The 27,722-nt window shown below is 50.2% G+C and overlaps 10 protein-coding genes across 10 annotated transcripts; 6 read left to right on the top strand and 4 right to left on the bottom strand.

Moving 5' to 3' along the window:
• Positions 1 to 890: 890 nt before the first annotated feature.
• Positions 891 to 4,423, bottom strand: A1O9_12204 (ubiquitin thiolesterase; the record flags this gene model as incomplete). Its single annotated transcript, XM_013399002.1, has 3 exons — positions 891 to 1,445; positions 1,494 to 4,198; positions 4,258 to 4,423. 3 exons carry the CDS (start codon positions 4,421 to 4,423, stop codon positions 891 to 893), a joined length of 3,426 nt encoding a protein of 1,141 aa, XP_013254456.1.
• A 1,343-nt stretch (positions 4,424 to 5,766) lies between these two features.
• On the top strand, positions 5,767 to 6,894 carry A1O9_12203 (serine/threonine protein kinase; the record flags this gene model as incomplete). The annotated part of the gene is made up of 2 exons (XM_013399001.1): positions 5,767 to 5,783; positions 5,835 to 6,894. 2 exons carry the CDS (start codon positions 5,767 to 5,769, stop codon positions 6,892 to 6,894), a joined length of 1,077 nt encoding a protein of 358 aa, XP_013254455.1.
• A 1,305-nt stretch (positions 6,895 to 8,199) lies between these two features.
• On the top strand, positions 8,200 to 9,079 carry A1O9_12202 (translation initiation factor 4E; the record flags this gene model as incomplete). Its single annotated transcript, XM_013399000.1, has 2 exons — positions 8,200 to 8,234; positions 8,293 to 9,079. The coding sequence occupies 2 exons, from the start codon at positions 8,200 to 8,202 to the stop codon at positions 9,077 to 9,079; spliced, it is 822 nt and encodes a 273-aa protein (XP_013254454.1).
• An 850-nt stretch (positions 9,080 to 9,929) lies between these two features.
• Positions 9,930 to 14,249, top strand: A1O9_12201 (uncharacterized protein; the record flags this gene model as incomplete). Its single annotated transcript, XM_013398999.1, has 6 exons — positions 9,930 to 10,217; positions 10,295 to 10,356; positions 10,415 to 10,492; positions 10,544 to 10,601; positions 10,649 to 11,748; positions 11,795 to 14,249. 6 exons carry the CDS (start codon positions 9,930 to 9,932, stop codon positions 14,247 to 14,249), a joined length of 4,041 nt encoding a protein of 1,346 aa, XP_013254453.1.
• Positions 14,250 to 14,559: 310 nt separating this feature from the next.
• On the bottom strand, positions 14,560 to 15,588 carry A1O9_12200 (uncharacterized protein; the record flags this gene model as incomplete). Its single annotated transcript, XM_013398998.1, has 1 exon — positions 14,560 to 15,588. One exon carries the CDS (start codon positions 15,586 to 15,588, stop codon positions 14,560 to 14,562), a length of 1,029 nt encoding a protein of 342 aa, XP_013254452.1.
• Positions 15,589 to 16,720: 1,132 nt separating this feature from the next.
• A1O9_12199 (D-amino-acid oxidase) lies at positions 16,721 to 17,753 on the top strand (the record flags this gene model as incomplete). Its single annotated transcript, XM_013398997.1, has 3 exons — positions 16,721 to 16,835; positions 16,882 to 16,985; positions 17,040 to 17,753. 3 exons carry the CDS (start codon positions 16,721 to 16,723, stop codon positions 17,751 to 17,753), a joined length of 933 nt encoding a protein of 310 aa, XP_013254451.1.
• A 1,989-nt stretch (positions 17,754 to 19,742) lies between these two features.
• Positions 19,743 to 20,222, top strand: A1O9_12198 (uncharacterized protein; the record flags this gene model as incomplete). Its single annotated transcript, XM_013398996.1, has 1 exon — positions 19,743 to 20,222. The coding sequence occupies one exon, from the start codon at positions 19,743 to 19,745 to the stop codon at positions 20,220 to 20,222; it is 480 nt and encodes a 159-aa protein (XP_013254450.1).
• Positions 20,223 to 20,382: 160 nt separating this feature from the next.
• On the bottom strand, positions 20,383 to 21,666 carry A1O9_12197 (uncharacterized protein; the record flags this gene model as incomplete). Its single annotated transcript, XM_013398995.1, has 1 exon — positions 20,383 to 21,666. The coding sequence occupies one exon, from the start codon at positions 21,664 to 21,666 to the stop codon at positions 20,383 to 20,385; it is 1,284 nt and encodes a 427-aa protein (XP_013254449.1).
• A 777-nt stretch (positions 21,667 to 22,443) lies between these two features.
• Positions 22,444 to 23,737, top strand: A1O9_12196 (alcohol dehydrogenase; the record flags this gene model as incomplete). The annotated part of the gene is made up of 2 exons (XM_013398994.1): positions 22,444 to 22,652; positions 22,741 to 23,737. 2 exons carry the CDS (start codon positions 22,444 to 22,446, stop codon positions 23,735 to 23,737), a joined length of 1,206 nt encoding a protein of 401 aa, XP_013254448.1.
• Positions 23,738 to 23,940: 203 nt separating this feature from the next.
• Positions 23,941 to 26,481, bottom strand: A1O9_12195 (DNA excision repair protein ERCC-3; the record flags this gene model as incomplete). Its single annotated transcript, XM_013398993.1, has 1 exon — positions 23,941 to 26,481. The coding sequence occupies one exon, from the start codon at positions 26,479 to 26,481 to the stop codon at positions 23,941 to 23,943; it is 2,541 nt and encodes an 846-aa protein (XP_013254447.1).
• Between the last annotated feature and the right edge of the window lie 1,241 nt (positions 26,482 to 27,722).

Here is a 27,722-nt window from a genome sequence, read left to right as displayed (position 1 = left end):
AAGAGCATGACTTGTCATTATCTGTCTTCCACCTCACTGTGTTTGACGTCAATGGGAATTGAAGAAACCGAAGTTCGAAACACAATATCTCGGCAGCCATATTCTGGACATATATTATTTTATCTGTCTGTCGAAGATGAATTCGTTGTCCTGCCTAGACGCCCTAGTAGCCTGACTTAACTGGCCAGCCAAGTCGGAAAATGGAGGTCCAAGAGAGCGGCTTGACAAATTAGGCACTCGTCAGTCTGCATAAGACATAGATCAGTTGCGTTCCTCCAAGATCAGTGCTCGGCATCAATGTGAGGGGATGGTTATGCCCCTTTCAGGGTGGCCTTGCCATGTATCATCTGCTCTTATCGAAGCCTGCCGAATGGAAGTGGCCTTGGTGAGTATGGAATGCGTTGTCGATGGTATGCTTGGTGTTGATGTAGCCTTAACAGGGGTATCCTAGTGACATTAGCTGGAAGAACCAAAGACTGGAAGATTGATTGACCATGATCATGACTTCATTCTAGCACGTATTTATGACACGTTTTTATGTATGTGTACAAGTGCCCCTTGTTTCTCTGAAACCACGGTTCTTACCCTCCAAGTCCTGAGCAGGTCCGCGAGCTGATCCCGTCAGCACAGCAGCAACACACTGCTCGCTCCCGATAGTTGGATCCAAGAAAGCCTTCAAACACCAGAGCTCACACCTTAACGTTTTTGTTCCTTTGTTGGGACCAAAGCAAGGCGCCTTCAGTGGGCCCACTCATCAGTCCAGATGGTACAGAGTCTGTAAATAGGAACAGCATTATGGCAAGCCGTCTGCATGCTATACGGCGCAAGCAAACATGGTGGATCGCTTCCGGACTAATTCACCAATGATCGATACCGTTGTTTCCGTAGAACTACCGGATGAACATCCCCTCAGCTCGCCCCCAGAAATTCCTTGCCTTGTTGACGTGATCCAAGCCGAGCATCTCATCCCCGTCCTGAATCAAGTCGACAATCACATCCTCATCGTCAAGGTATCTTGGTTTTGCATAAACCGCTCTCGAAAGAAGAGCAAATTTGATCTGCTGCAGAAGTTTACCCTTGATTCCGGTTCTTTTGCTTATTCTTTCCCTGGTGTCTTTCAGCGGCTCTCCGGGTTTGAGCATAAATTTGAAGGGAACGCCGTGTGGCTTATTGGCCTCTTTGTCAAAGTGGTAGCAATAGATGAATCTGTCGTCATCTGAAGCCCTCAGTTCATCATCAGGAATCTTCTCTGCGTATAGAGTGGTAAACTCATTGACTCCACCAACGTTGAAATCTTCTATCAACTCTTTGTGAATCTTGCCGCCGTGAACTTCAAGCACTCGAATATTGGCTGCAGTCTGTTCATCCATGTTTAGCTTCTTGGCGATGCCATTAACCAGATCCCCAATGATGCCGTTCTTAGCGACCAGGATTTCCAATTGCTCCTAATCAAAGTTAGTGGCAGCTTGCCTCCATCATATTATCCTACTCACCTCTTTACTGATGCCCTCAGTCAGCCAAACTACCTTCATGATCTTCTTGGTCTCGTAGTCGGCGAGACTCGTTTCTAGGATTTCATAGTACAGAGCGTCGTTACGATGTGTTGCATATCCACCGTATGATGAGAATTGTGATTGGAGGATTTGCTGGAGATTGTGGTTCATCCCACGCTTGATCCAAATTTTGATTTTGTTGTTTGTCACACTGATCGTCGCGAAGCGGATGTGGGTCGGATCGACTTGTAGGTGCTCGCCTACCTTGGCTGAAAATTGCTCATAGGTCATTTTCTTACTGAGACCGAGAGTGAATGCATCCCCCTCGCTGCCAGGTTTGGGAAAGAAGCTGACAGGAATTTTGTTCAGCAAGTAGTCGTAGTATTGACGTGCGTCGGTATAGGTGATGGCTGAGGAATCTAAATCCGTAAAATTCTGCTGGAAACAGATGATGTCTCCGTCTTGAATTTCTGATTGCTGAAATGTTTGCTTCGGCTTCATGGATTCAATCATGGAAAACTTGATCTCTTCGAAGAGAAGAATCTGCGTAGTTGAGTCCCATCCCATGATCTTGTTGATTTGTAGTGCAATCTCCTGGACCTTGTCCAATTTCTTGACATAGACGTGACCAACACCCGTAAGTCTTTGCGCTTTGACATCAAAGTATTTGAGAAAAACCAAGATCGGAAGGTTTCCACCAGCAGCTTGAGCGGTATCCGGGAAGTCGATTTTTCCATCTTCTCCCGGCGATGCGGTTTCTGCCCATAAATAGAAGGGCCGTCCCCTCGACCCATATTTATTCAGAGCCTCTTCCATCGTGATGTCGACATCCCTAATTGGCTGGTCTGGGCGATTTGTTTTGTTTTGTCTGCCCACCATGACCCAAAGTCTGACTTGATCGGATTCGAGTCCCAGCTCTCCTGCAACTTGAGCCGCAAGCTCGCTAACTTTCATGGTGCGTAACAGGCGATAGATTTGTGCTGAGGCCGGATCACTTTGTTCGAGATCATAACTCGTTAGATCAAAACCATGGTGTTCCTGGAAAGTCTTTTCCGTGATAAGACCCACATTCATGTAGAGGTGGGCTTCTTCACGTTCCTTTTTCTTTCGAGCAAGCTCAGCTTGTTCTTCGGTGATTCGCGTCTCAATATGGGATGGCATGTCAGTCTCATTAACTTCAAGCAAGACCTGGTCGAGCCTGCTTTTCCGTATATAAACCAACATGTATGCGTTCATGGATCTCTTGGTCGAGTAGCCTCTCATATATGGTTGACGTTGTCCTGGTCCGCCATTGGCTACGTTGGCATACTCTCCTCCATAGTTTTCTTCAAGGACTTCTTTCATGGTAGACCGAGTGACCCTGTCATCGTCAAATTTGAAGAAGTAGCCATCCTTTGTGGGTTTGAGGAACGCGTAATAATGACCGGCATTGAAGTCGCCGCTGTGGACGAGAACGCCGTGCAATTGATAAAGCCATGGCTCAGTGGAAGCAGCTCTAGCATCGTCGGACAGGTAGAGGGATGCATCAAATTCTTCAGGAAACTCGTGCCTGTCATTCACCTTCATCATGGCATCCCGATTGATATCGTACTCGAATCTCTTCAGCTGCAAGTGCAGCACAGGAGGGAAACTTTCAAAGATGACACCTTTCTTGGCATCCTGAAGCTTATACGGTTCGCCAGCATCATACTTGTTTTCACCTTCAAGAGTTTCGACCTGGATGTAGTCCATAAAACTCTCGTGAAGATTTTTGTTTCCGCGAACATTGAGTTGAATGTCCCAGAATTCTTCAATCCTCGAGGACTCGAAATTGACATTGATGCAAGAGATATATGTTTTGGTTTTACCAACGAATAACTCTGGCAAAGTTCTTTCGGCGGGAGTATCCTTCATTTTCTTTTCTAGGACTTCCATCAAGATGCGGGACAGCTCCTGCACGTCTTGCTGTTCGAAGATCTGCCGAGTATCCCAGCCAAAAGAAGCGGTGAGTTCGTTGGTGGAGACGGCGAATTTGTCCTTCTGCAATTTGTAAAATAGGCGTTGGAGAGTCCAGGCGCTATTCCCGCGGTTGGCTTCCTCTTCAGTTGGGATTTGATAGACAGCTTTCCGGAAAGCATTTGTGAAGTATAGAGACTGCAATAAGGAATTGAGATAACAAGTTGCGCCTTGGTTCTTCAGGCCGACCATTCCGGTCTCCTTCTTGGAATCATATCCTTCAAAATTATGCCACAGGACACCGGTGGGGTCTTTGATTATCCGGATGTATGCTGTCAACTTTGCTTCGTCGTTCTCAACTAGGTGTCTAGTCCCGTCCTCCCAGGGTTGATGGAAGGCCTTCCTCAACTCCACGAATCTAGTAAAACCCCAGTCACCCTCCTTCGCATTAAAACGGTGGGTGGCGGTATGTGAGCGAAATAAAGTTGGATCATTCGGATTCCACAAAACCAGAGCGAATTGAACGCAGGCGTACCAGTCGGTAGGGGGTTCACCCTCAAAGCCATGTTCGAGGTAGAAAGAAGCACAGTCAACTTGGTTGCCATAGGGAAAGAAGAGGACACGCCATGGGTGACCTCCACATTCAAAGACAGGACCATGCTCTCTCCTTGGCATGTTCCTCCATTTTTCAATATGCCAGGTGTGATATATTTCTGCTTCAGCTTCGGTATCGGGAAGGTCGACAAGGACATGACGTTTCATTGCCTCAACTGCAGACAGTTAGCGGGGATTGTTGGGTGCAGGTTAGAGGAGGAGGAGAGCAGCTAACAATCATCAGCCCGTGGGAGGGCCTCGGAAGGCTCTTCGGAGGCATCATCTGGAGAAATGTTGACAACCTCATTGTCATGGTTGGCATATTGATCATAGCCATCAAGTAACATGTCAGGGCCGGCCAACTGTAGTCGTTGCAACGAGGTGACGACGTCAGCATCCATGATTGAGTAGTAGTAACCAAGCGAGAGAGAAAAGAGAAGAAATCAAGCATACATTTTCCATGCTGGGTCAGTTAAGCCACGGTGAACGAGATGAGGAAGGCAAGCCAGCTCTTTGCACCGTATTCCGCAACAAGCAGATGTCTGCAGGAAGCCGCGGGTGCGAAAGGCCAAACCCACTTCACTGGCCGGCTTGTTCTGTAAGGAAGGCAGCCAAGACGAGGAGAGGATGTGGGAGAGGCGAGAGAGAATGAAGGAGATGGTAGTGGAAAATGGTCTCGCAGTCGACAAAAAGACCTTGATGCAAGACACTGTCCGCGCGATGAGGATGGGAAAAGGACAGGAAAATAATCGTAAGTAGTGTGAGGCTCGTTTGGGTGGAGGCGTGGTGGCGGCTGTTTGAATAGAAGCAGATGTCAGTCAAGACTCAAGTGTAATTGTTGGTCAATTTGGGGTGCGCAGGCTTCAGAAATTGGGGCTGTGTGTCTGGCTGTAGTGCAGCCTACAGGCCACGCCAGCCACGACAGGCAGTCAAACGCTGCAAGGCTTGCCACCTATCTAGCTTCTACGTGCTAAGCCATTACCGATAAATAACGACTGTTCACTTCAGTCTCCAAGGACTGTCAGCACCTAATTATGACGATACCCCCCCAACCATCAATCCGTCCAGGGCCGTCCTAAGGGCACACATCTACGTGATTAACCTATTTGGACCGACTCACACTAGAACACTACGGTGGATTAGCGGGCCACTACCGACAGATCCCACCCACCGTCCGACTAATTGTTGATTCAACTGCCCTCTTCGTTCGCTACCAGACTAAGCTAGCAGGCGCTACCACTATCTTATCAACCCCAACTCTCGTCCCTCCGCAAACCCTCTCTTCGCAAGTTGCTCCAGCTGTATGACTCCTCACCCCCTCCAATCACTTTTTGTGCCACATCCATATGGGCTAACTCAGACCGCAGGAGGATCATGATCTTTTCTGTCCTGACAGTCACCCCCATGATTCCACTGCCTTGTCCGTGCAGTTGATATGAGATGCTGCAAGCCGCCCGTTCCTCCAAGCTGTCCAGCTTGAATTTGAATCCACTTGCTCGTACCATCTTCGTGTTGAAGAGACACATCTCTTCCCCTGCTGGAAGAAGCCCGCCCATATGGCGACCAGCTTCGGCTTTGGACGAGTACATCCCCCTCTCGGTTCTCTTTTGTCGCGAGTCCATATTAATGGAGAGGGAGCAGTTGGGTTGACCGACCGAATCGTCCCATCAGCCTTCGACAGCTGTTTTTCTTTGGGCGCACCCTCACCGAGAGTCGTCTCCTCAGCTCCGCCAACTACGTCCGCATGGAACTACCGACACGGTGAGAATCGCCCAGCCCGTTCCCCCATGTCAATAGTTAACCCATTTTCAGACTGGCCCACCGGTTACGAGAAATACAACGGTTGCCCTATGTTGTGGTCACGAATCCACACCTTTCCATGGTCTATGAGTTATACTACAAGTCTTTTGAGAGTTTTCGCCGCTTCCCCGTCATACGGACCGTCGCGGACAACGATGCCTTTTGCAAGGTCATCAGCGAGAACCTGAAAGAGCACTTGTCGATCATACCTAGTCTTGTCGTCGGGGTTCTCGAGTGTCAAGAGTTGGTTTCTCCAGATACTATGGACAATTTTGTTCAGGCCATGTTGCGAGCTCGAATCTCAAGGAGAGTCATTGCCGAACAGCATCTTGCGCTCACCGAGACATATAATTCGCCATGGCACGTGCCTCAACCAAGCTCTGAGAACGAATTCGTCGGTGAGGTGTTACTACGCTGCAATGCCAAAGAAGTTATTGAGCGGTGCGGTCGTTTCACCAGAGAAATGTGCAGGTCATCGGCAACTTCGGATACAAGTATTCCCGAAATTAGAATTCAGGGTCATACCAATGCTACCTTTCCTTACGTGCTTAGCCATCTCGAGTACATCATTGGGGAACTACTACGGAACTCAGTTCAAGCGGTCATGCAACGGTTTCGAACGACGAAAAAGCCACCACCACCAATCGATGTCTTGATTTGCGAAGCACCTCAGAATGTGGTTATTCGTATTTCGGACCAAGGCGGAGGTATTCCTCGTGAAATCATGCCATTTCTCTGGTCATTCAACAAAGGGCCCCGCAGTGCTTCCCGACTGGAGAATTTCAGGGATGTACCTACACTTGCCGGCACAATGCAAGAAGTGCGAACATCAGGAAATCCTGCGTCCAAGGGAAGAAGTCGGGATTCTTCCCTCAGTACGCTTGCATCACGACCACCGGACTTCAGGCTAGGAATGGGCCTACCCATGAGTCGAGTGTATGCCGAGTATTGGGCTGGTGGTCTCGAGCTGCACAGTCTTGAGGGATATGGTGTCGATGCATTTCTGCAGATTTCCAAGCTGGGCAACCAGAACGAGCAACTGACTTCTCGTGCGAGCATGGATGCTGTGTAAGCGACTTCACAGAGGGTTTGGGAACGAAAATCTGGATTTGGGGTTGGCCTTGATTCCCTACTACTTGCCGGGGTGGTTGAAAGATTCAGACCTGTTCCCCGGATGAGCAAAGACAACCATCTTGGATGTGTTAAATTCAGGATCAGCGACTAGTCGGTGGAATCTGAACACATTCGAAGTCAGTACCAAAAGTATTGAACATTGTCGATCCAGGAAGAGGGGTCAGGTAAGGAAACTCGATCAGACTTTGCCATCAGACCTCATGCCCTGCCAGCGCCGTTGTGGAGATATCCACAGGCGGCTGAGCTATCGGCTTACCAGAGGAGAGAATTCCATCACGAAGCAGGGCGGGAGAGGTTCGGACAGCTTTTACACACATTGTAGGAATCAGATGCGAGAAACACGATGCTTTTCTAAGCTTGTTCCGTCAATCAGGTCATCAACGCATCATGGCAGCCACAGGGCCCTCGTGATGATGGTTTTAGATGCGGACTGCCATGCAGACAGATACTCTCGACACACACATCGGAATCGCCAGCTTCATGGTGACGAGAGCCTAGCTGACGATGATTTGAGTTGGTGGTCTGAAGATTTTTGACAGGAAAGCAAGAACGGAGAAGTGAAAGAGATTTGTCTTTGGAGCAAACTCTCGGAGTTCCAGAATGGTTTAGCTGGACTTGGCACGCGTTTAGCGGCCCTGCGTAACAAGCGGCCCTGGCATTCTACCGACGCCATGTACTAACCACATTCGTAGGGCTCTTGGTCCTCAACCGCGTACGTGATGGTCCTTGAACAGGGAAAACTGGGGCAAGCCTCCTGGGGGGCAAGGCAGTCGATTGGCGGTGTCAAGGCGACGAGTTCTGCATCTGCAAGGGCAAAGCGTAGAGGCATCTCACCTCGACTTATTGAGTTAAACAACCACACCGGGACTCCATATCTCACAACACCTCTTCATCTTTCCCTTCCCATACTCTTGCATACCACTTCCACCGCTGTAAACCGCTCGCGAATACTACCATCAATACTGTTTTCCTTCGTTTCGATTCCCCATTCGACGTCTGTACCAACATTTGAAATTCCTTTTACCTTTTTGGCTGCCATTTGCTCTTTGCCCTTTTCACAACCCAACCGCATCTCCCCACTGGTGTTGCCTCTCCTACGTCCTGCCCGGCCACTGATTTAGCCTATTCATTGTTCACCCTCGAGCCTTGGGTCGCCGATTGACCTGGAGTCGGCGTTCACCGCGACCTTGGCTTGGTTCTCCCGGGCAGCATCCTGTAGTGTCTGCGCTTTTTCCTCTTTCTCATGGAAAACGCCAATCTATGGACGAGGCGCTCAAAGTGAGTCTCTCTCATTGTTTTCGGCCTTTACCCTGACTATAGGCTAATCCATACGCAGTACTGGCAAGCTCTCGTTGTCCATGAGGGATCAGGATGTCAAGGATGGTAGCAAAACAGACTCCCCCCGATCTTACAACAGCAGACGGTTCGGCGACTCCTCCTCACACGGAAAGAACAATCCATTCAACGCATTATCCCCGTCGGGGACCAAGTCTCCCTCGGTCGGCGCATCCTCTGCATTTGGCTTAGGAAGTGGCGCCTTCGCGTCCTTTGGGTCTGCCAAAACTCCCAAGACTCCTGGAACTGGCTCTGGCTTTGACTTTTCTTCCAGAGATAAGAAAGAGAAGGAGGCGGACGGTCCAGCAGAAGCAGCCCCGGTGGAGCCCGCTGTACGGTCCCCAGCAACATCTAGCTCTTCCACGGAACATCAGCTCCGAAATACCTGGAACCTCTTCTACCGCCCACCAGCGAACAAATTCTCCGACTATGAAAAATCAACTCTGAAGCTGGCTGCGATTGGCACGGTGGAAGAATTCTGGAAGATATATTGCCATCTCAAGCGGCCGTCACTGCTGCCGACAGTGTCAGACTACCACATTTTCAAAGACGGGATTCGACCAGTCTGGGAAGACGAAGCAAATAAGAAAGGCGGAAAATGGATTGTGCGACTGAAGAAGGGTGTCGCAGATCGCTACTGGGAAGATCTCCTACTGGCAATCATCGGTGATCAATTCATGGAAGCCGGTGAAGAGGTTTGTGGAGCAGTGCTAAGTGTTCGAAGCGGAGAAGATGTGCTCAGTGTGTGGACGAAGAACGACGGTGGGCGCAACGTCAAGATCAGGTAGGGCTCGTGTCCATGTCTTGACACTAGGTTTACTAACTGGACTCTAGAGAGACGATCAAGAGGATATTGGCCTTTCCTCCCGATACGAACATGGTGTGGAAGAGTCACGATGACAGCATCGCACAGCGATCAGCTCTGGACGAGGCCCGTCAACAAAAAGTGACCGGAACGCCCGGCGGCACTGAAAGACGCCGCCTCACGTTGCATGATGAGTCGGAAAAAAGCAAGAAACCGACGACTTCTTAGGTAGATAGCAGTAAATTGCTAGGTCCGACCAGGAGTTGGCCTTGTATTATGGATCGGAAAGCTGTGCCTGGTATTCCAGCAAGAGCAGGGAAATGGATGTATTCATCAGTCTAGTACTGGAGCCTACCAGTGATACCACTGTAGCTCTGTTAACTGTTGACATTGCCAGTGCCAGTCGTCGTTTCCTGGACAGCGGCTGGAAGGCTGCCCACCCGTACACTATTTGCCCACCCTTAGCTCAAGGCTTGACTGGCCTGTCCCAAGGCGAATTCTTTGCGGCGGTAGCACCTCTATCAAGAGACGTAAAGGTAGAAAATTCAGATGGCTAAAATGCAGATGCGCTCATGCCTGTGCGACGTACCTACCGTTCACCGAGTGGCAGGAGGGCCTGTCGGTGACTACTTAATCCGCCCCGATTCCAAATTGTGGGGAATGCAGCCACTACCGTTGGCCGCTGCAATTGTGCGACTGCCCAGTAGTAGTGCCAACCGCAGACATCCCAACTGGCAACATGAATCTTTCCACCGCGGCGATACTCTATATCCCCATTCTATTGCCGTAGGACCCCCTTCCTATATCCTAGGACATGTATTCTCGAGCAGCAAATGCGGCCCAAATGGACAGAGGCTCTAATTGATGGCTTCCAGAGTGTGATTTCCACCTGGAACGCAGCCAATTCCGACCCCCCCTCCAGATCTGGATCTAAATCTAGATCTGGTCCGGCTGGTCAACAACAAAACAACCACAAGCCTCCTTTGGCCGTTTCTCATGCCTCCAGCTCAACCGGATCCCGGGCTCAAATGCCCTCTAATCGTTCTGCCAGACAAGGCAAACACACCCCGATAAAAGACTTCCTGAGCCTGCATGACAATGCTGAATGTGATCCCATTGCAGTAAGTTCTTCAACAACTACGACTGCCTATTGTGGCTTTGATGGAAGACAACACAACTGACCCTGTCCTTCTGCCAGATTGACAGTGATGAAGAAGACAGTCACTCCCACCACACCTCCCGCAAACCCTCCCCACAACTGTGCGCTCAACACATCCCACTCTTTGCCCAAGATCATGGCTGATTACTTTACTTTCAGACCTTATCAAGCACGCCCGAGAACCTGCCGGACAAGATCGGAATCAAGAGAAGAGTCGAAGTTGCTTCGGACATTGTCGTATGACATATCGGCTTCAGAACAACACAAACCTACTGAGACTTTCCATAGGCACCGCGAACCCGACGCAACGGCCATTCAAGATCCCATGAAGAACCCTGCTTTCTTGGTATGTATTCTGCTATTAATAGATTACTCTTCTAACCATTGTTCAAGGGTGGGCATAGGCCAGTCAATACTTTGAACAGACCACCAACGAGTTCTAGATCAGCCTTTTTCCAGGACAAAACAACTCCTCGTCGCGGAACACGGCAACACCAACCCTTAAATGGCTCTAAGCTCAACGATGAGCCACGTGCAAATGACCACACCATTCCAAACAAGAAATTCAAATCTGCTCATCCAACCTGGCCAGGCACCGCCTCGGCCTCGGCCTTCAACTCAAATAATGGCCATTATATTGATGATTCGGCTGACGAATTAGGGTTAAGTCCACCATCAAATGATGGGACGAGAACGATCGCCCAATCACAAAGACATCAAGTCCAAGGCCCTCGAAACGGGGCCGTGACGGGGAGGCAACGGGTGGTTTCCCTCGAAGTCCCCAATTATGTGTCCCCTTCGCCAGAACATGAAGATGACTTCACCAAAAATTCCGCGAGGCAAAGAAAAGCTGAGAAAGATGACATACTCGGCAATTCGTCTCCAAATTCGAGAGAGGAGCATTCAACGCAAACAGTTTCCCCTTACTTCGCTAGGTCTGAGGCAATATCATCTCTTCGACGCAAGATTCAGAAGCAGGACGAGCAACGGATACTGGTGGACGAGAGTGTGGATAACTTGAAACCAAATTACCATACATCAGTAAACACGCCTAAGAAGGAGTTGGAGGGACATGAAATACTCGACAAACTCATTCATGGTAATACGAAGAGCACAAATATCTCAAAACCTGCAAAGCGCCGACATAACAAGAACCGATCTTCACAATATTCTTTCTGCCTCAAAGAGGTGGTGTTTTCTAGTCTCGACAATTCCGGTGCCTATATCGTCCAGGTGGACTTCGAGTCAGAAAAATTCTGTATCAACCTAGAGGATTGCCTACTGTCCGAAGAACCAGTTTTGACGCCTTTCTCAATAAACAAAATCGTTCAGCTGCGATACGACAACGAGAGTCTCGTCAACATCCGATTCTCGCGGAGTGACGATCTTCAGAAATCGTTGTATCTCAGATTTTCATCGAAAGATTCAGCCACCGCTTTCATAAATCTTCTGCGAGAAATCACATCCGCCTTCAACTTACAAATACGGCATCAGTAAGTTTCGTCTCAAGCCCAATCCGGGTATTCTAACCTTCCTTAGGCAATGGATGGAGACAGCACTCGCACGAGCGAAAGATGCTCTAGCCAATTCCTACGTGCACTTGGAGAAAGAGGGCACGAAATCTGACAGCGTTGCCCCTAGTCAGTTGCCTTCGCCAAAGATGAGCACAACAGGAAAGAGACAGCGCTTGGTTGACCGGCTTGATGCACCCACTGCAAACTTTCGAACACAGACTATTGTCTCCGGAGTAGAACGCGGTTCTGGAGCGCAGCCAGATATCACAGTTGAGATAGCACGAACCCGAGATGGAGTGAGCTTACCGCATGCCGTTCCTCATAAGCCCCTAGAGAGCGTTCAGCAGAGTGACCCGCAACAAAGGACAAGACGTTCCCAAAATCATGAACAGAAAGAGAAACTCAAGGTACTGGAAGCTGAAGAAACAACCAAAATTCCCCTATCTGCGACTGGTGCATTGGGGCCCCCTTGGTCTCGCGATCTCGTCTACCCTAAACCCGGGAAACGATCTGCTACAGTGCCTTTCGAAGATCTGAGTCGTCTTGATGATGACGAGTTTCTCAACGATAACCTTATATCGTTCTTCATGCAATACCTTGAAACTTACATGGAAACAACAAGACCAGAGCTCTATAAACGAACCTATTTCTTCAACTCATATTTTTTCGAACGTTTGACAAAGAATGTGAAAGGAAGAGGGATCAACTTTGAAGCTGTTGAGCGGTGGACCAAGTCGATCAACATTTTCAATCGCGATTTCGTGGTCGTTCCTGTCAATGAAAACTTGCATTGGTATCTGGCCATCGTTTGCAATCTTCAAAATCTTGTTCCACCTCAAGATGAAGACGGAGATCCCACCGAGGTCAGGCCCAACCCAAAGCCAGAAATGCAGAGTTGTGATGAAGCTACCGGGCATCTACCACACGTCCGCTCAGATTTGGGCATGGAGCTCGAATATCATCCCAAGGCACCTGCAGAAGAGACCCAACATTCACTAGCTGGTCTCACCATCAGTGACAATGAATTCAGCGTGACTGAGATGGCGCCATCATATCCCAAAAAAGGGTCCACTAAACGGAAACAAATCCGTAGATCTTTGCCTAAAATTCCACTCGACAAGCCTGTGATTATTACCCTAGACTCACTTGGCGCTTCACGCTCTAGCACATGCTCCATCCTCAAAAGCTACATCTTAGCTGAAGGAAAGGCCAAAAGAAATCTTGATATTGAAATGTCTGCTATACAGGGAATGACAGCCAAAGGCATCCCGACACAGAGGAATTTCAGCGACTGTGGCCTGTACCTATGCATGTATCTCGAGCAATTTGTGGCAAATCCCAACGAATTCGTGGCCAGGATACTGCAGCGCGAAGAAAGTGCTCAGTCGTGGCCAAGCGAGATTCGAAGCGAAGATCTCAGATCCAGGCTTCGAGACCTGATTCTCGAGGTTCACCGACGGCAAGAGAAGCAACAGTCCGACTACGAACTGCCGGAAGTTGGTAGCATCATGATTCCAAGACGAGATCACTTGCCTGAATCGGAGGCGGACCGCCGTCAAATAATGAAACAAGATGTTGAGCAGGCGAGACAAAGATTTGTTGGACTGAGACAAGCTCACCAACGGACGTCTGAAGTTCTTACTTGTGAAGATCTTCCAGATCGGCAAAGCAGGAGCAAAGATCAATCGGCAAAACAAGACTTCGTCCAAAATGATAACACCGACCTTGGTCGCAGACGGCCCCACTCACCTACTCTCATTCAACGATCACAGGGACAACACATGGTGAATGACCGCGATGATGAATACGAAGTTAATAATGCTTATCTGGAGATTCCAGATTTGACTCCCTCGATCAATGAATCTACCACGGCTGGGCCTCTACACAATACGCCTGGAGAACTCGTTGCTGCCCTGCACCATCAAGACGAGGAGCTTGAGAGCAACAAGCGACGAGGTCTCAGCGAAAATAGTACGCACAAACGATCAGATAGCGCGTCCACAGACTTCTTGAGCGGGATAGATAGTTGGGCCCACCACGCCTCACCCAGTGCATCACCACGAGATGCAAAATCGAAAAAGCCACGTAACCAAGAAGCAGACGTGGTTGAAATCGAGGCAATTCCGGAGCCACAACTGCCTCCGGATGGAGGCTTGACCCTGCCGAAGAAGCGGATTGCCAGAAAAAGGAAACGACATGAATCCCAAAAAATATCTGACCTGGAACCTCTCGGCCATCTGGGACCTTCTAAGCCACAGGAGTCAGAACATGTTCAGCGTGAAGTGCATGGCGACATGGAATTTCGACAAAGCCTAAAACATCAAGGAGAGATGCAACGATTACTCGAGCTGGGAGCAATGCAGGAGCATGTTCGAATTCCCAGCCAGCATCAAGCGCCCAGAGAGGTTTATAACGGCCCGAGAGAAATCGAGAAAGACACAGGAGGTGAGGATTCCGATGATTCAATGCTTCTGCAATGAGCTTTTCGGAGTTGGTTAGGTTCAATTTACTTGTTACAAGAGCATTTTATGGATGAAGACCATGGGTCTGCTTGTTAGCGCTGGCGTTGGGATGGATCAAACACTGGGACAGGCATTAGACTCGGTGGCAATCGTGCAGGAATAGGGGTGGTGGCACGTCTTGTTCATGCAACAATCACAAATCCATGAATGTATCACACTAAGGAAGAGATATTAGGCTGACCATGTTCACTCATTCATTCATACCACGATAATTCTAGCCCTGCGTGAGGCTCTTGAGCTTTACTTGCCTTCTCAAGAACATCTGACTTTATAAACATGCTTTGGTCACGCCTTTCGCAGTACCAGCACCAGCACCGTCTGGGTCAACATAGTCAACCGCGAAACTGTACACAGGATCGTAATGCAAGGCCCAATATCCATGCCAGATCTTGATGGTAACGGGGCCTACCTTGCCGTCTTTGACAGGCTGGCCGTCGAGCGAAGTGATGGGCATGATGCCGCCCGCGGTCGTGCACATGAAGATTTCATCGCAGGAGTACGCCAGCTCAACAGGCACGACTTGCAGATGGACTTGGATGCCGTTGGCCTTGGCGACGTCCATGACGCTCTTGCGCGTCACGCCCTCCAGCACGCCGCGGTCGGGCGTGTAGATTACGCCGTCCTTGACGAGCACGATGTTGTAGCCGGCGCCTTCGGTGATGTGGGCGTCGCCGTCGGTCAAGATTGGGTAGGTCGAGTTGCGGTCGGCCGCCTCGAATATCCCCCGGGTCAGGTCCCCCCACTGCAGGTTCTTGATGGTCGGGTCCATGGAGCCCGGAGGCGTGCGGCGGACGGTGCGGGTGATGACAGCGGCGCCGCCCTTGGCGTGCTCCTCCGGCTCCATGACCCAGACGTAAGGCATGACGAACATGTAGAGGTTATTCTGGCTCGTGTCGCCCAGTCGAGCCTCCCGTACGCTCGTGAACCCGCGCGACACAATGATCTCCACGTAGGCATCGCGGATTCCGCTCTGAGCCACCATGTCGATCAGAATGCGCCGGATCTCCTCACGAGGGAGCGGAAAGCGAAGGCGGAGCTTTCCACAACTCGTCTCCAGACGAGATAGGTGGTCGTCGAGTCGGAAATACCTCCCGTCCCATACGGCGGGCACGTCGTACGTCAAGTCGCTGTGCAGGAACCCTTGGTCCAGGAGCGGAATGCGTGCTTCGTGCAACGGCACCAGCGAGCCTTCCACCCATGCCACGCCCTTGGCGAAGGCGTTGTCGGCGCCCTTTTCCAGCTCCGCCTTCCGTTGGCGGTATGCTGCGATCATGTCTTCCATAGTCCTGGCTGCCATCCTGGTCTTGGCTGGTTGTCACGGGATATGTAGCAAACCACGAGGGAAGCAAAGGCGAGTGCCAGAGTGTTCAGTTTCGAGTAGTGAGTTGATCTGTCTGTCTCCTTCATCCGCCTCTCTCTCTCTCTCTCTCTCTCTCTCCCCGTTGTCACATTCCCCAGGATAGGATGGCTTTGCTTAAGTAGCTGCCTGACCAGCTTTCAGCCCATGTCTGATCCGCGCCTAATCGAATTTTCTTACCTCCATGTTTGATACCCCAATTATGGAAATTTCCATCTTGGTCCCAAGGCACTAGCTTCCACCGCGCCTATTCGGTCAATGTTCGTATTTCGTTTGCACCGTCCTTCGGAACATGTCTGCATGAGGAAACTGAGAATCGGACCGAAAAGGAATACGTGTGGGGTTCACAAAAGAGGCTACAGCCTTCTTTGTTGGTAGCGGATATGGAGACCGGGTTATAGAGTCTTCAGTCGTGGACTTCGTTTTAGGCGAAGCGGCGTTTTTAGAATGCTGCGTTGCAGGCGCGGAGAGGCTCGCCGAAGATGGCGTGGAGGTCGACAGCATGCATGTTACGTGGTCAGACTCACAATTACTGTAGCTTCCCGTGCGGAGTTGAGCGAGGGAGCCACCAGGTTGACAATTTTCTACCTTTTTCACAAGCAGCTAGGAGACTCAATTTGTTACAGTCGTTACAGTCAGTCACGTTTTGGAGTAACAATGTGGATAGTCCAGAAACTGAAAATCTCATCTTCAAAGCGACTTTGAGCAAGGCATTCTCGCAAGCAGGACACTTTTCGATTTTCACCAGCCTCGCGCTCCACCAGCGGTAATCACCATGTCACAAAAGAATGTTGTTGTTGTCGGGTGAGTCAGTACATCCAGCCCTGGCGCCGGCCTGATACTGTGATCTCGATAATTACTATCTGACATTGGTCATCAACGCATTTTAGAGCTGGTGTTGCCGGGTTGACAACTGCAATGATCTTGTCCCAAAGTCCAGAGTACAAGATTGTAGTTGCTGCCAAACACATGCCGGGTGATTACGACATTGAATATGCCTCACCGTGGGCAGGAGCCAACTATATGCCGTAGGTACCACTGGTATATTGAGAGTGTTACGTGGCGCTGAATCATGGGCTTCAGTGTCTCGGTTCGTGGGACGCAGGCGGCAGAGTGGGATAAGAACACATGGGGTCCGCTAGAAGAGCTTGCTCGGAACCATCCGGAAGCTGGTGTTCATTTCCAAGGTATGGGGAGGGGTGGCTGGCTAGGAAACAGCTGACGAGATCATAGAATGCGAAATACAGAACCGTTCGAAAGATGTCGGTTCTGCAACGGCTACCTGGTTCGCCGAGTTATTGTCGCCAAACCCATGGTTTAAAGGCGTGGTTCCAAATGTGAGCATTCAGATCATAAGAAGCAACTCGATTGACTTACGGCAATCTTGACAGTTTCGTCCAGTTCCCAAAGAAGAACTCGGAGCTGGTGTTGATTCCGCAACACGGTTCACGTCCGTTTGTATCAACACAGCTATATACCTGCCGTGGCTCGTCTCGCAATGTTTGAAGAATGGAGTCATCTTCAAACGTGCAGTGTTCAAGCATATCTCAGAAGCCAGTCTGGCTCAGATTCATCCCGGGGAAAAGGTCGACTTGGTAGTGAACTGCACCGGCCTCTTGGCATCGAGACTCGGTGGCGTTGAGGATCATTCTGTCGTGCCCGCGCGGGGACAGATCGTACTCGTTCGAAACGAGGCTGGAAAGATGTTGGATATTTCAGGGACTGATGACGGGGATAGTGAAGCTTGCTATATCATGACCAGAGCAGCTGGCGGTGGTACTATCTTGGGCGGCTCATACCAAAAGGGCAATTGGGAATCTCAGGTTGACCCCAGCCTTGCAGTGCGTATTATGAAGAGGGCTGTGGAGTTATGCCCAGCCCTCACTGGCGGCAAGGGAATTGAGCACTTGGATATCATCAGGCATGGAGTTGGACTGAGACCGGTACGCGAAGGCGGCGCAAGAATCGAGAAGCAGCGCATCAACAATGTGTGGGTGGTGCACAACTACGGCCACGGCGGCGCCGGATACCAATCGTCGTATGGCTGCGCAGAGGCCGCTGTCAAACTCGTCCAAGAGGCATTGAGCCCGAAAGCCAACTTGTAGGTATGAACGATTGAGATGCTCAAGTCAGGTTGGGGAGAGGAGAGGGATGCATCTGATAGTACTTGAAATACCACTTGGTCATCGGCCGGGCCTGAAGAGGCTGGTATGTACCAAAGTGCGAAATAGGTTAACACAGTATCCTCGGTGGAGGGGATTCTCAAATTGGGCAGGAATAGTATGGAACGTTGGAGGCCTGAAGCCGGTCAGTCGCATAAAGGAGTAGAAACGACACGGCACGCCCTACGAGAATATTCCCCATGACAAGCTGACGGTTGAAGGTAACCGGCTAGTTTCGACTCTTCCAGCCAGGTGTGCGAGGCCGGCCAGTCTATTTTCTTACCCGTTTGAACAAGTCTGCGCAAGCACACTCTCATTTGTGTACTTCGTACTCGGTGCAGTATTCCATACAATACAATCGCATTTGGGGTGTTCAGCCGGCTATGATAGGTAAAGCTGGGGGTGTCCAATGGATCCCAACCTGCCGCACCTGAAAGCCAGCCCTATATAGATGTTCAGCCTGCCCAAATTCAAAGAGAGTTTCGTCTCTATCTCTGGAAACGGAGGGACCGGTCAATCCTAAACAGCGAGGAGAATGTAACATATGAAAAGATGTCTTAGAGTCCCTACACGCCGTCAAAGATGTCTCTATCGACCGTGCAAAACAACTGCTGGTCATCATGGCCATCATGTCCGAAGAAGCTAGCCCTATGTGTGGTGTGATGTTGCACCTTCGGGACAACTCTCAGCGTCGCCAGAATCCGGTATGAAGGTTGAACTTACGAAGACGATTGCCGAGGTAATGGCTGTACAGAGACTTGTCGATGTGCAGTTGAACTACAGAGCAACTTGGGCCTCCAACATGCACCAGACACCAGCTGGGCAGCTTACAGAGTGTTTATTGCCATCGTATTCTCGGAGGCTCTTCTCTTTGGTTGGTGCTCAGTTGTGGGGCTCTGCGTCGGCACGTTTACTGACGGCTTTCAGGTATATCTCTATCCTTTGGAGTTTTCCAAGATTACTATTCCAATCAAGCTGTGTTGGAGGATTTGGACTGTACTACTGTACGGGCCAATCGATACAGGCAAGTCAGCGTCGTTGAGATTTCTGTTTTCTATTCTATGGTCACTGTTCTGGTTTATATAGATAATTACTAGGCAAGATGACCTCCTGGAGCCCGTTTTCCATGATTCCAAAGCATTCCAGAGGCTGTAGCACCAACTCATTGATCGTCATCACGAGGTTGTCTGCTTGTTCCGTCGATAGTCATTTTGGCGCCAACAAGCTGTCTTCCCAAATCACCTACTAGCCTCTTGGATAGGTGTGCTGAGCGCCGGGATCCCCTTCCTTGGAACGTCGTTTCTGACTTATCTCTGCGAAAATTCACCCATACGGCCTCATTACTACATTGTTCTTGGTTGGGCTCTGACTGTCATTGGTTTGCTCATCAGCGCCTTCTGCCATGATGTCAAGTCTCTGATTGCAACACAAGGTCTGTTGTACGGCATCGGAGTACTTTTCGTTGGGATGCCATCTTTGATCACAATCAACACCTGGTCCATCAAGAGAAGGGGCCTGTTTTGTGGGCTGTTATGCGGCCTGCTTGACTTGTTCGGTGTTGGTTGGAGTTTTCTTGCCAGTGCAATGCTGAGGCTGAGCAAGTACGGCTAAAGGACTACCTGCCTGGCGATCGCCGCCATCGCCCTTGTCATTCCAGGTCTTTGTCTCTCCTTCATACGCGAACGACCCATCGATCAATCGCCATTGGAGATACCAAACCACGAGGATGTGACACCAAGCCCCCAGTCAGATGCTTCATCAACTTCACAACGTCCACGGCGATACCACAAGCGCCCCATTTTCTACCTATTTCTGACTGCGCACCTAGTTCAGGCTCTTGCATTCTACCTGCCTTTCATATACTTGCCATCGTATACCACGCTTTTAGGATATTCAACCTCGAAAGGCGCCATTGCGCTTGCTGGAGCAAACATGGCTCAGGTCTTTGGTGAGATAACCTTCGGCAGGCTTTCGGACAAGTGCAGTGTTCACATGCTGGGGACCCTCTCGGCTGCTGTTGCCTGCGCCGCGGCTTTCCTTCTCTGGGGCCTAGCTACTTCACTGGCGTACGTGATAGCTTTTGCGTTTGTTTTCGGAGCGTTCGCGAGCGGGTTCATCGCTCTCTGGCCACGAATGAGGACAATGTTTGCCGAGAAAGACGCAAATATGATCTACAGCTTTCTGTCTTTTGGCCGGGGTTTGGGCGTCCTGGTCTCAGGACCCATCAGTTCTTCGCTATTGAACGTTGGCGCAAGCCATAGCGATGATGCTTCAGCTGGTCGAAAGTTCAATGCGTTGATCTTGTTTGTTGGCTCGTGCATGGCTGCAAGTGCCCTCATCGGGTGCATTGGGTGGTCATCGGCAATTTTCAGAACTTTGACCAGGGCTCAACACAAAGTCGAAGACGCATGAGTACAATTCACTCATTGTATATTAATTTGTTACTCGTTTTAATGAAAAAGGCATGTGAACTGACACATACAGCGCTCTTCATCGCTTGTGACGAAGACATGTGTAAATGAAAGACATGTCCCTGCAGCATCAGCGAAACTATGGGCCAGCCGACACACCTTCAGTTGAACTTGACATCTACCCTGGGCACAGGTGGGATCATGTTGAGCTTGGCCAGTTCGTCAAATACCTCGAGGATGGCTTCTGATGAATCAACAAATCCATGCCAGCCCAATTTTCGGGCCTTGTCTGTGCTGAGAATCAAAGGTGCAGGGCGGCACACAGTGCCATCGAGAAAGCCGAATACGCGATCAACATCTTTCAACTCTTTCTGATGGAGATCATGCGACTCGGCAATCTCCTTCCACGCCTTCTTTGTCTCCTCCCGCTTGGCCCACTCCACAAAGGTGAATTTCCTCCTTGATATCCCCTTCTCGCCATATCCACGGGGGTTGAATCGGGTCTTCCTTTCGATCCAATTTGCGTTCGGATCAGGTCCACTCCAGTCTACGCCGTACCAGCCGGCAATCTTTGGCCAGCAGCCTTCCCAGGTAAAGGCACTATTGTCGCAGGCATTGAATTTCTGATTCCGTGCGGTGGGTGTCAAGACCGACCATTCCTCCAGATACGCATTCATCATGCTCGAACTCATACTCTGATACATCTGCCACGAGGCAATATCAGCGGGAAACTCGAGCGCAACATTTCTATGTTTGGCTACAGCCGCGTAGACTGCCAAAGGAAATGCAGCGTTCATGGCAGCGTCTGGCACAGCACCCAAGATTGGACCAGGCATTCCGATGGTCCATTTCACGCCTTGCTCCTTCGCATACTTCCACAGCGCATCTTCTTGCGGGTAGTAGAAGTTTGGTTCAAGGGTGACGCGTGGATCTGACTCTTCTTGCGGCAGCTTCGTGGGTCCGAGATGGCCGCCGTAGTTCTTTGCGCCGGTCTGCAACATGAAGCATTCCGGCTTGATGTCGGCCTTGATCAGCCCCGCTAAGAAGTTATCTAGCAAGAGCGAGTTCACCCGGCACATCTCCTCAGCGTCCGACCAGAGGCCAGCACCAGGTTTGGGCTCGGCCTGGATATATGAGAAAAAGAAGACATGGTCTGCCCTGATGTTCTTCTCCTTCAATACCTGCGCGATCTCCTCGGGCTGTCGGAGAAAATCTAGGGCGATGTGTTCAGCGTTCGCTGGCAGCCCGCCGGGCACCAGCGGTGGCCGTCGTGAGAGACAGTAAATCTTTGTCCAGCGCTCGGGGGCTTGTGCGAGGACCCGGAGCATATAATAGCCCGAAATTCCATTTGCGCCTGTAATAATAGCTGTCAAGCCTTTGGTGTTGTCAGGGTACACGGGCAAGGCGTGGTATATTCCACGAGACTGGATTTGTTGAATAGCCATGGTTCCCTCGACAGCTGAGTTCTTTTCAAGTTTGGGAAGGGGAGTGGGGGGGGGGGGGGGGGTTCCTCTTCAGAATGAGCGAGGGCTATTCACAGTTCTGAGTGCATTTGATCAACTGGGAGAGGTGTCGTTATCTTGCTCCTCCGATTTCTCCATGACACTTTTGGACTTTCTCCTCGGTTACTTTCCGCACAGGCACATTATGTCACCATCTCTCGTTGTCTTGGAATGCTCCAAATCACCACCCCGCATTCATACTGTACATAGCCGTGGTAGAACGCCCGAGGTGCCTCCTCTAGGAGCGCCAAGTGCGGGGAGTGGAGAATGTTTCAGCCTTGCCAACCTACATAAATCCTGTAGATCTTGAAACTACTCGTAGCTACCTACCTAGGGTAGGTAGCGAACTTACAAAAGGCCCTTCGGCTGCCCTCAATATCGTCAGACCAACAAACTCCACTGATGGCTGGCCCTCAACTGCACTGCTGGACGCCTCGTATGGAGAATCAGACGATAATCCCAGAACAAGAAAACGACAGTGATGGAGTTTAGAAGCTGAAAAGCGAAATGCCAAGCCAGCGGTGGAGCACCTCGCCCGGCCATAGGTTGCTATCGCCGCTAATGGCCGATGTATATCAAGGTGAGGCTGTCGTGCGATGATATCGTGACATGGTATGAACCTGGACGAATCCAGTGTATATTTCTAGAGTTTCGTCTGCGGTGTAAGATCGAGAGTTTACTACAGGAGGGATATTTATTCCAAACATTCCAACCTCCAGGATGAGTACCCCGCAAGCACCACTGCCAAAGTCGGTGTTAGGTCGACACCGGCTGTTGGCGCCAACGGCGGGTGTGCATGTCAGTCCATTATGCCTCGGCGGGATGAACTTCGGCACGGCATGGAACAGCTTCATGGGCGAATGTAGCAAGGAAACAGCGTTTGAGATTCTCGACTACTTCTACGAGATGGGAGGCAATTTCATCGACACGTAAGTCTTCATCCGTCCCGCTCGGTCGAAGGAACTCCAGGTTGCCGTGGCTTTCCCCCCCTCTGGCTGACTTTTGTCCTTCCCCCAGAGCCAACAACTACCAAGCCGAGCAGTCAGAAATATGGATCGGAGAATGGATGGCCGCTCGAGGACCCTATCGAAGGGATGAAATGGTCATAGCCACAAAGTTCACCAGTGGCTATAAGGTCTTCTCGGAGCCCCAGCTGCAGCAGTCGAACTTTGGATCGAACAGCTCTAAGTCTCTTGCTTTGAGCGTCGAAGCTTCGCTGAAGAAGCTGCAGACCTCCTACATCGACCTGTTGTACGTCCATTACTGGGACATGACAACTGGAGTAGAGGAGTTGATGCAAAGCCTCAATCAACTTGTCGCCTTAGGCAAAGTTCTGTATCTAGGAATTAGTGACTGCCCTGCATGGGTTGTTGTCAAAGCGAATGACTATGCCCGGCACCACGGATTGCGGCCGTTTTCCGTTTATCAGGGCCGGTGGTCAGCTGCTGAGCGTGACTTCGAGCGCGATATTATTCCCATGTGCATCGACCAGGGCATGGGAATTGCGCCGTGGGGTGCCTTGGGAAGCGGGTATTTCAAGCCGACAGAACCAACGCAGGCAGCCGACCAAGGCCGCAACATGCCGCCCATCATCACGGGTAAGGAAAAGGAAGTGAGCCGAGTGCTTGAGAAGATCGCCACTTCTAGGCCAATTCCAGTGCCATTGACCTCCATCGCTCTGGCATATGTCCTGCACAAAGCACCAAATGTGTTTCCCATCATCGGCGGGCGCAAATTGAGTCACTTGAAATCCAACATCGATGCGTTGGCAATCCGACTCTCACAAGAAGAAATTGATGAGATCGAGACAGCCTATCCATTTGATATTGGATTTCCCCTCAAATTCCTCTCTGGGACCAAGAAAGCTCCCCAAGGACCCGAGGATATTCCTTTCACGAGAAGAATGGGCCATTTTGACTTTGTCAAGGCTGCTTCACCAGTCCTGCCTCCAACGGGTGCGGAGGGGTTGGAAGGGGCTGAAAGGGCCAAGGTCTTGGGATATAGGCATCAATGAAAGAGCAGAATCTGCACGGTTGAAGAAATTCCACGATGGTTAGCGGGAACAAGTTCATTTGCTTCACCCCTCCGAGCCAGTGGGAGAGAAAGGAATGCATTGATTCAATACCAATTAACACCATCTCCCATGCCAAGTTTCACCGGAAAGACTCATGAGTGCAAGCAGCTAGACGTACCTAGCGGGCTTCACCATATTCAATTTCAAGTGCCAGCCTTTTCAGCGTCCATTCTGTCCTTCTTTCGCTTCTTTGCAGCCAGCTCTCTGCGTCTGGCCTCCTTTCTGAACCATTCGCTTTCGGGTTGCAGGCTTTTCTTGCTTCGCCGCTCTTGCTCTCGGTACATGGGCGCCATAATGCCACCCCCACTGGCATCCGATAGTAGTACAGCTTGTCTGCGCGCAACTAATTTCTTCGCCTTCGCTTTGGCAGCTGCAGCAGATCTACCTCCTCCGCTCAGATGGCTCCACATATTGTCGTCGATTTTCTCGACCTCAGCAGCGGTCTCTTGTTGCAACATGACATGAGCGAGCAAATCGTGACGTTCACTCGCATCCTTGTACCGCAAATTCGGCATATCTGTCATACCTGCGAGATGCGTGATGGTCTTAAAGGAATAACCCTGATCCACCAAAAAGGCTTGACGCTTCGCACTGTAGGCCATTTCCGTTGTATCTTTCGAGACCAAGGAGTAGAAGAATGCATTAAAACCCTCATCATTACGACGCTTAGCTCGAAGAATCCGCCCTAGCCGTTGCGCCTCTTGACGTCGAGATCCGTAGTGTGATGATATCTGAATGAGACATGTTGCTTCGGGTAAATCAAGAGAAGTGTCACCAATTTTGGAAAGAAAGATTGTGTTGATCAATTCGTTGTGCTGGAAGTTCTCGAGAATGTTAATCCGTTCCTGGTTACTGGTGTCACCATAAATGAATGGCTTCCCCATCGACGTTGCGTAGTGCTTCAGTGCGAACAGGTTGTCGCTGAACACAATGATCTTGTCACCTCTCTTCTCATGATAGTCGATAAGGTACTGGCAAACTTGGTACTTGACGGGGTTCATAATGTAGTACAGGGCCTGCTTGCGAGTCGTCTCCTTCTGATATTCTTGGTAGAATTCCATGGCCATTGGACACCAGACTTCAGCACACTGTACCTTGGCGATATGGCCTTGAGCGGCAAGTTCCATCCAATTAGCTTCATAGAGTTTGGGTCCAATGATAAAATTGAGATCCGTGATCTTGTCATCCTCTCGCAACAGGGTGGCGGTAAGACCTAACTTGCAATGAGCGCGGATGTTTTCGCCGACTTTTCGGAACATCTTGGCTGGGACAACATGGACTTCATCCAGGATCATCAAGCCCCATTCCTTGCCATAGACCCAGTCCATCATCTGTTGAGTATCATGGGCGCGTTTGCCTCCAGCAGTGATCATGGAGTAAGTGGTGACCAGCACCCCAGATTCCCCAGTAAATCGCCTCTTTTCGGAGGCCGAGAAAACGGCGATATCTTCTTCTTTAACATCAGACCACTTTTTGAATTCATTTGCCCACTGATAACTAGACATGGCGCTTGTGCAAAGGACCACGATACTCTTTTTGATATGACAACCCGCCGTGATTCCAACAAGGGTTTTGCCAGCTCCACAAGGCAACACAATGATACCACTTTTGCCGCGACCATTACCAAACATTTTGCTAAGGGCTTTTTCTTGATATGGCCGGATTTGCGTCGCTGGTCGTAGATCGATAGGAAGCGAAGGATTAACTTGATCGCCAGCAAAGTCGTACTCCGAAATTGCTGGATAGCCAATGTCAAGACACTGCTTTGCAACCGTGTCACGTTTGCTGGGTGCAATCTCGAAGCTTGATGCCTCTTTGAAGTTGTCCTCCTCATCTTCTTCATCCCTCAATGTGGCAATCATGGCTTCATCATCTTTGGTGGGGTCATCTCGAGCGACTTCGAGCTCCGACTGACCAGCCTGTCTCATGCCCTTGGCGTTGTTGGTGCCCTGGATGATAGTGGCCTTGGTTTGAATTCGGCCGGTCTCGACATTTGTCCCCTGTGCTTTACAAGGCCCAATGACGGAGTCTTGCAACAACATGTCAATAATCTCGCGTTCGTCCGATTCGACGTAGAAATTGTTATTCCGCAAGACAAGTCGCACCTTGCCATAAGTCTTTGTGTGTCGGTTGATAAAATCGACCACAGTTTTGGGTACGGGTGTCTTGGATAGTTTTTCTAGAGCACGAATTATGTCTTCACCACGGAGACCTACCGATAGAGCCGCATACAAGCTGTGTTCCGTGAATCTGTACTCGTGAAGGAAGGAGGGTCTTGATTGTGGTTCTGCGATTGTGGTGAGCAGATCCGTCGCCTGGGCGGACAACGGAGAAAAGCTCTCAAGTGTGATTTTGGGGCCTTTCTTCGACCCCAGGGAGACATTTGGGTCGATCCATAGAGGTCGATTTTCATGATCAGTTTTTAGGGACATCCATGAGAAATCCTTCTCGCCAAATATGGACGTTGTTTGTTTGTGTTTGGCACCTTGAAAGGAACTGAAGTCCAAACGAGCTCTGGCCCTGCGAATGTGCTCTTTCTCACTATCACTAGCCTCTTGCGATCTCGCATCGGAGCCCGAGTAGTCATCATCGCTGTCTAGGCTGATGGGAGTGGAGGGAGCAGGCGTAGATCGTTTCGAGGATCGAGCACTTGCATCTTCAAGCGCTTTCCGCTTGAGTGACATTCTCAGAGGGTTGCCTTACAACTCACGAAAATGAAGGGAAAGAACGGAGGGTCATAACTTGCGCAAAGAGAAGAAATAAACGCTGGAGAGATGAATGAATGAGTAAATCAACGAATGAAACCTGGCTTGCAGACGATTTGAGTCCGGCAAGCAGAACTGGAGTAATGCAGTACGAATATCGTACATACGTAGCAGGTGCAGCTTGCCTCCACCTCAGTGACTCAGACGTTTCCGCTAACGTAGCGCCTTGGCGCTATTACGATTCCGTACTGTAGTGATCAGGGACTAATAATGCCTCTAGTTACGGAGTACTCCTAAAGACGAAGGTGACCGACCACTGGGTGGGATGATTAGCCTACTGTATCATCTTCTCACCTCCGAAACTGTCTTGCTGCTTGGGCATCTTCTCGTCATCTAGAATCACGTAGGCACGGAACCGGGAGTTGCACAGATATGGCATCAATGACTTTCGGCTATGGGCGAAAATGGTCCTAATGGCAACTTATGACCACGACACTCAGGCGAATCGATAGCTGCAATGCTCAGAACAAATATTCCGCTCAGGAATATCCGATTGCGCCACTTCGACTTAGCCGGCGGTACATTTGGAGCGATACTCTCCCCTCTTGCCTGAAGGTGAGAGTTGCTCGTGAGAATGTAATAGCTAGGTGACAAACAGTATCAACATTGGGCGACGAACTTAAGGGCAGAGCCTACATGATCACCCGCTGTAGCCTCGACGTTTTACGTGGAAACCATTTGATTGCCTGGGAGCCATGGTAACAGTGGGCCTCCAACAAAATCCCATCCGATACGAGTTAAATGTAACAGAGAGGCGTTGTGGGGTTGCCACTTGCCTACAAGTTCTCAGGGTCATTTCTAGAGACTGATAGAAACCCTGCAAGTTCGGCATGTAAGTTGACTCGTTCGATTTGGTGTGTTCACGGTGTAATTCTTGGTGTCAAGTCTTCGCGATTGAGAAAGAGTCGACTGCGAAGAGGGCCAGGGAAGAGAAGTCGGACACGAGGTATCGCTGGTGGTTGAGGCAATCTAATTTGCTAGGAGTAGATGGTAATATCTCCCAAGTAGCACCAACACTGATCCGCACTATTATGGTAGAGCCGCCTTTGCATTAAAGATAGCCACGTGATGTCGAAATAATTCCAGCATCCAATCAGCCAGCTTTCCCGATCTACTCCTCGAAACCTCTAAATAACTGTCCTCAGATAGTCCAGATTACC

The sequence above is a fragment of the Exophiala aquamarina genome, assembly GCF_000709125.1.
Source record: "Exophiala aquamarina CBS 119918 chromosome Unknown aczIA-supercont1.21, whole genome shotgun sequence".
In the NCBI taxonomy this organism is placed as follows: Eukaryota; Fungi; Ascomycota; class Eurotiomycetes; order Chaetothyriales; family Herpotrichiellaceae; genus Exophiala; species Exophiala aquamarina.
The sequence above is the reverse complement of the archived record's forward strand: the minus strand, read 5'-3'. Positions and strand labels throughout refer to the sequence as shown.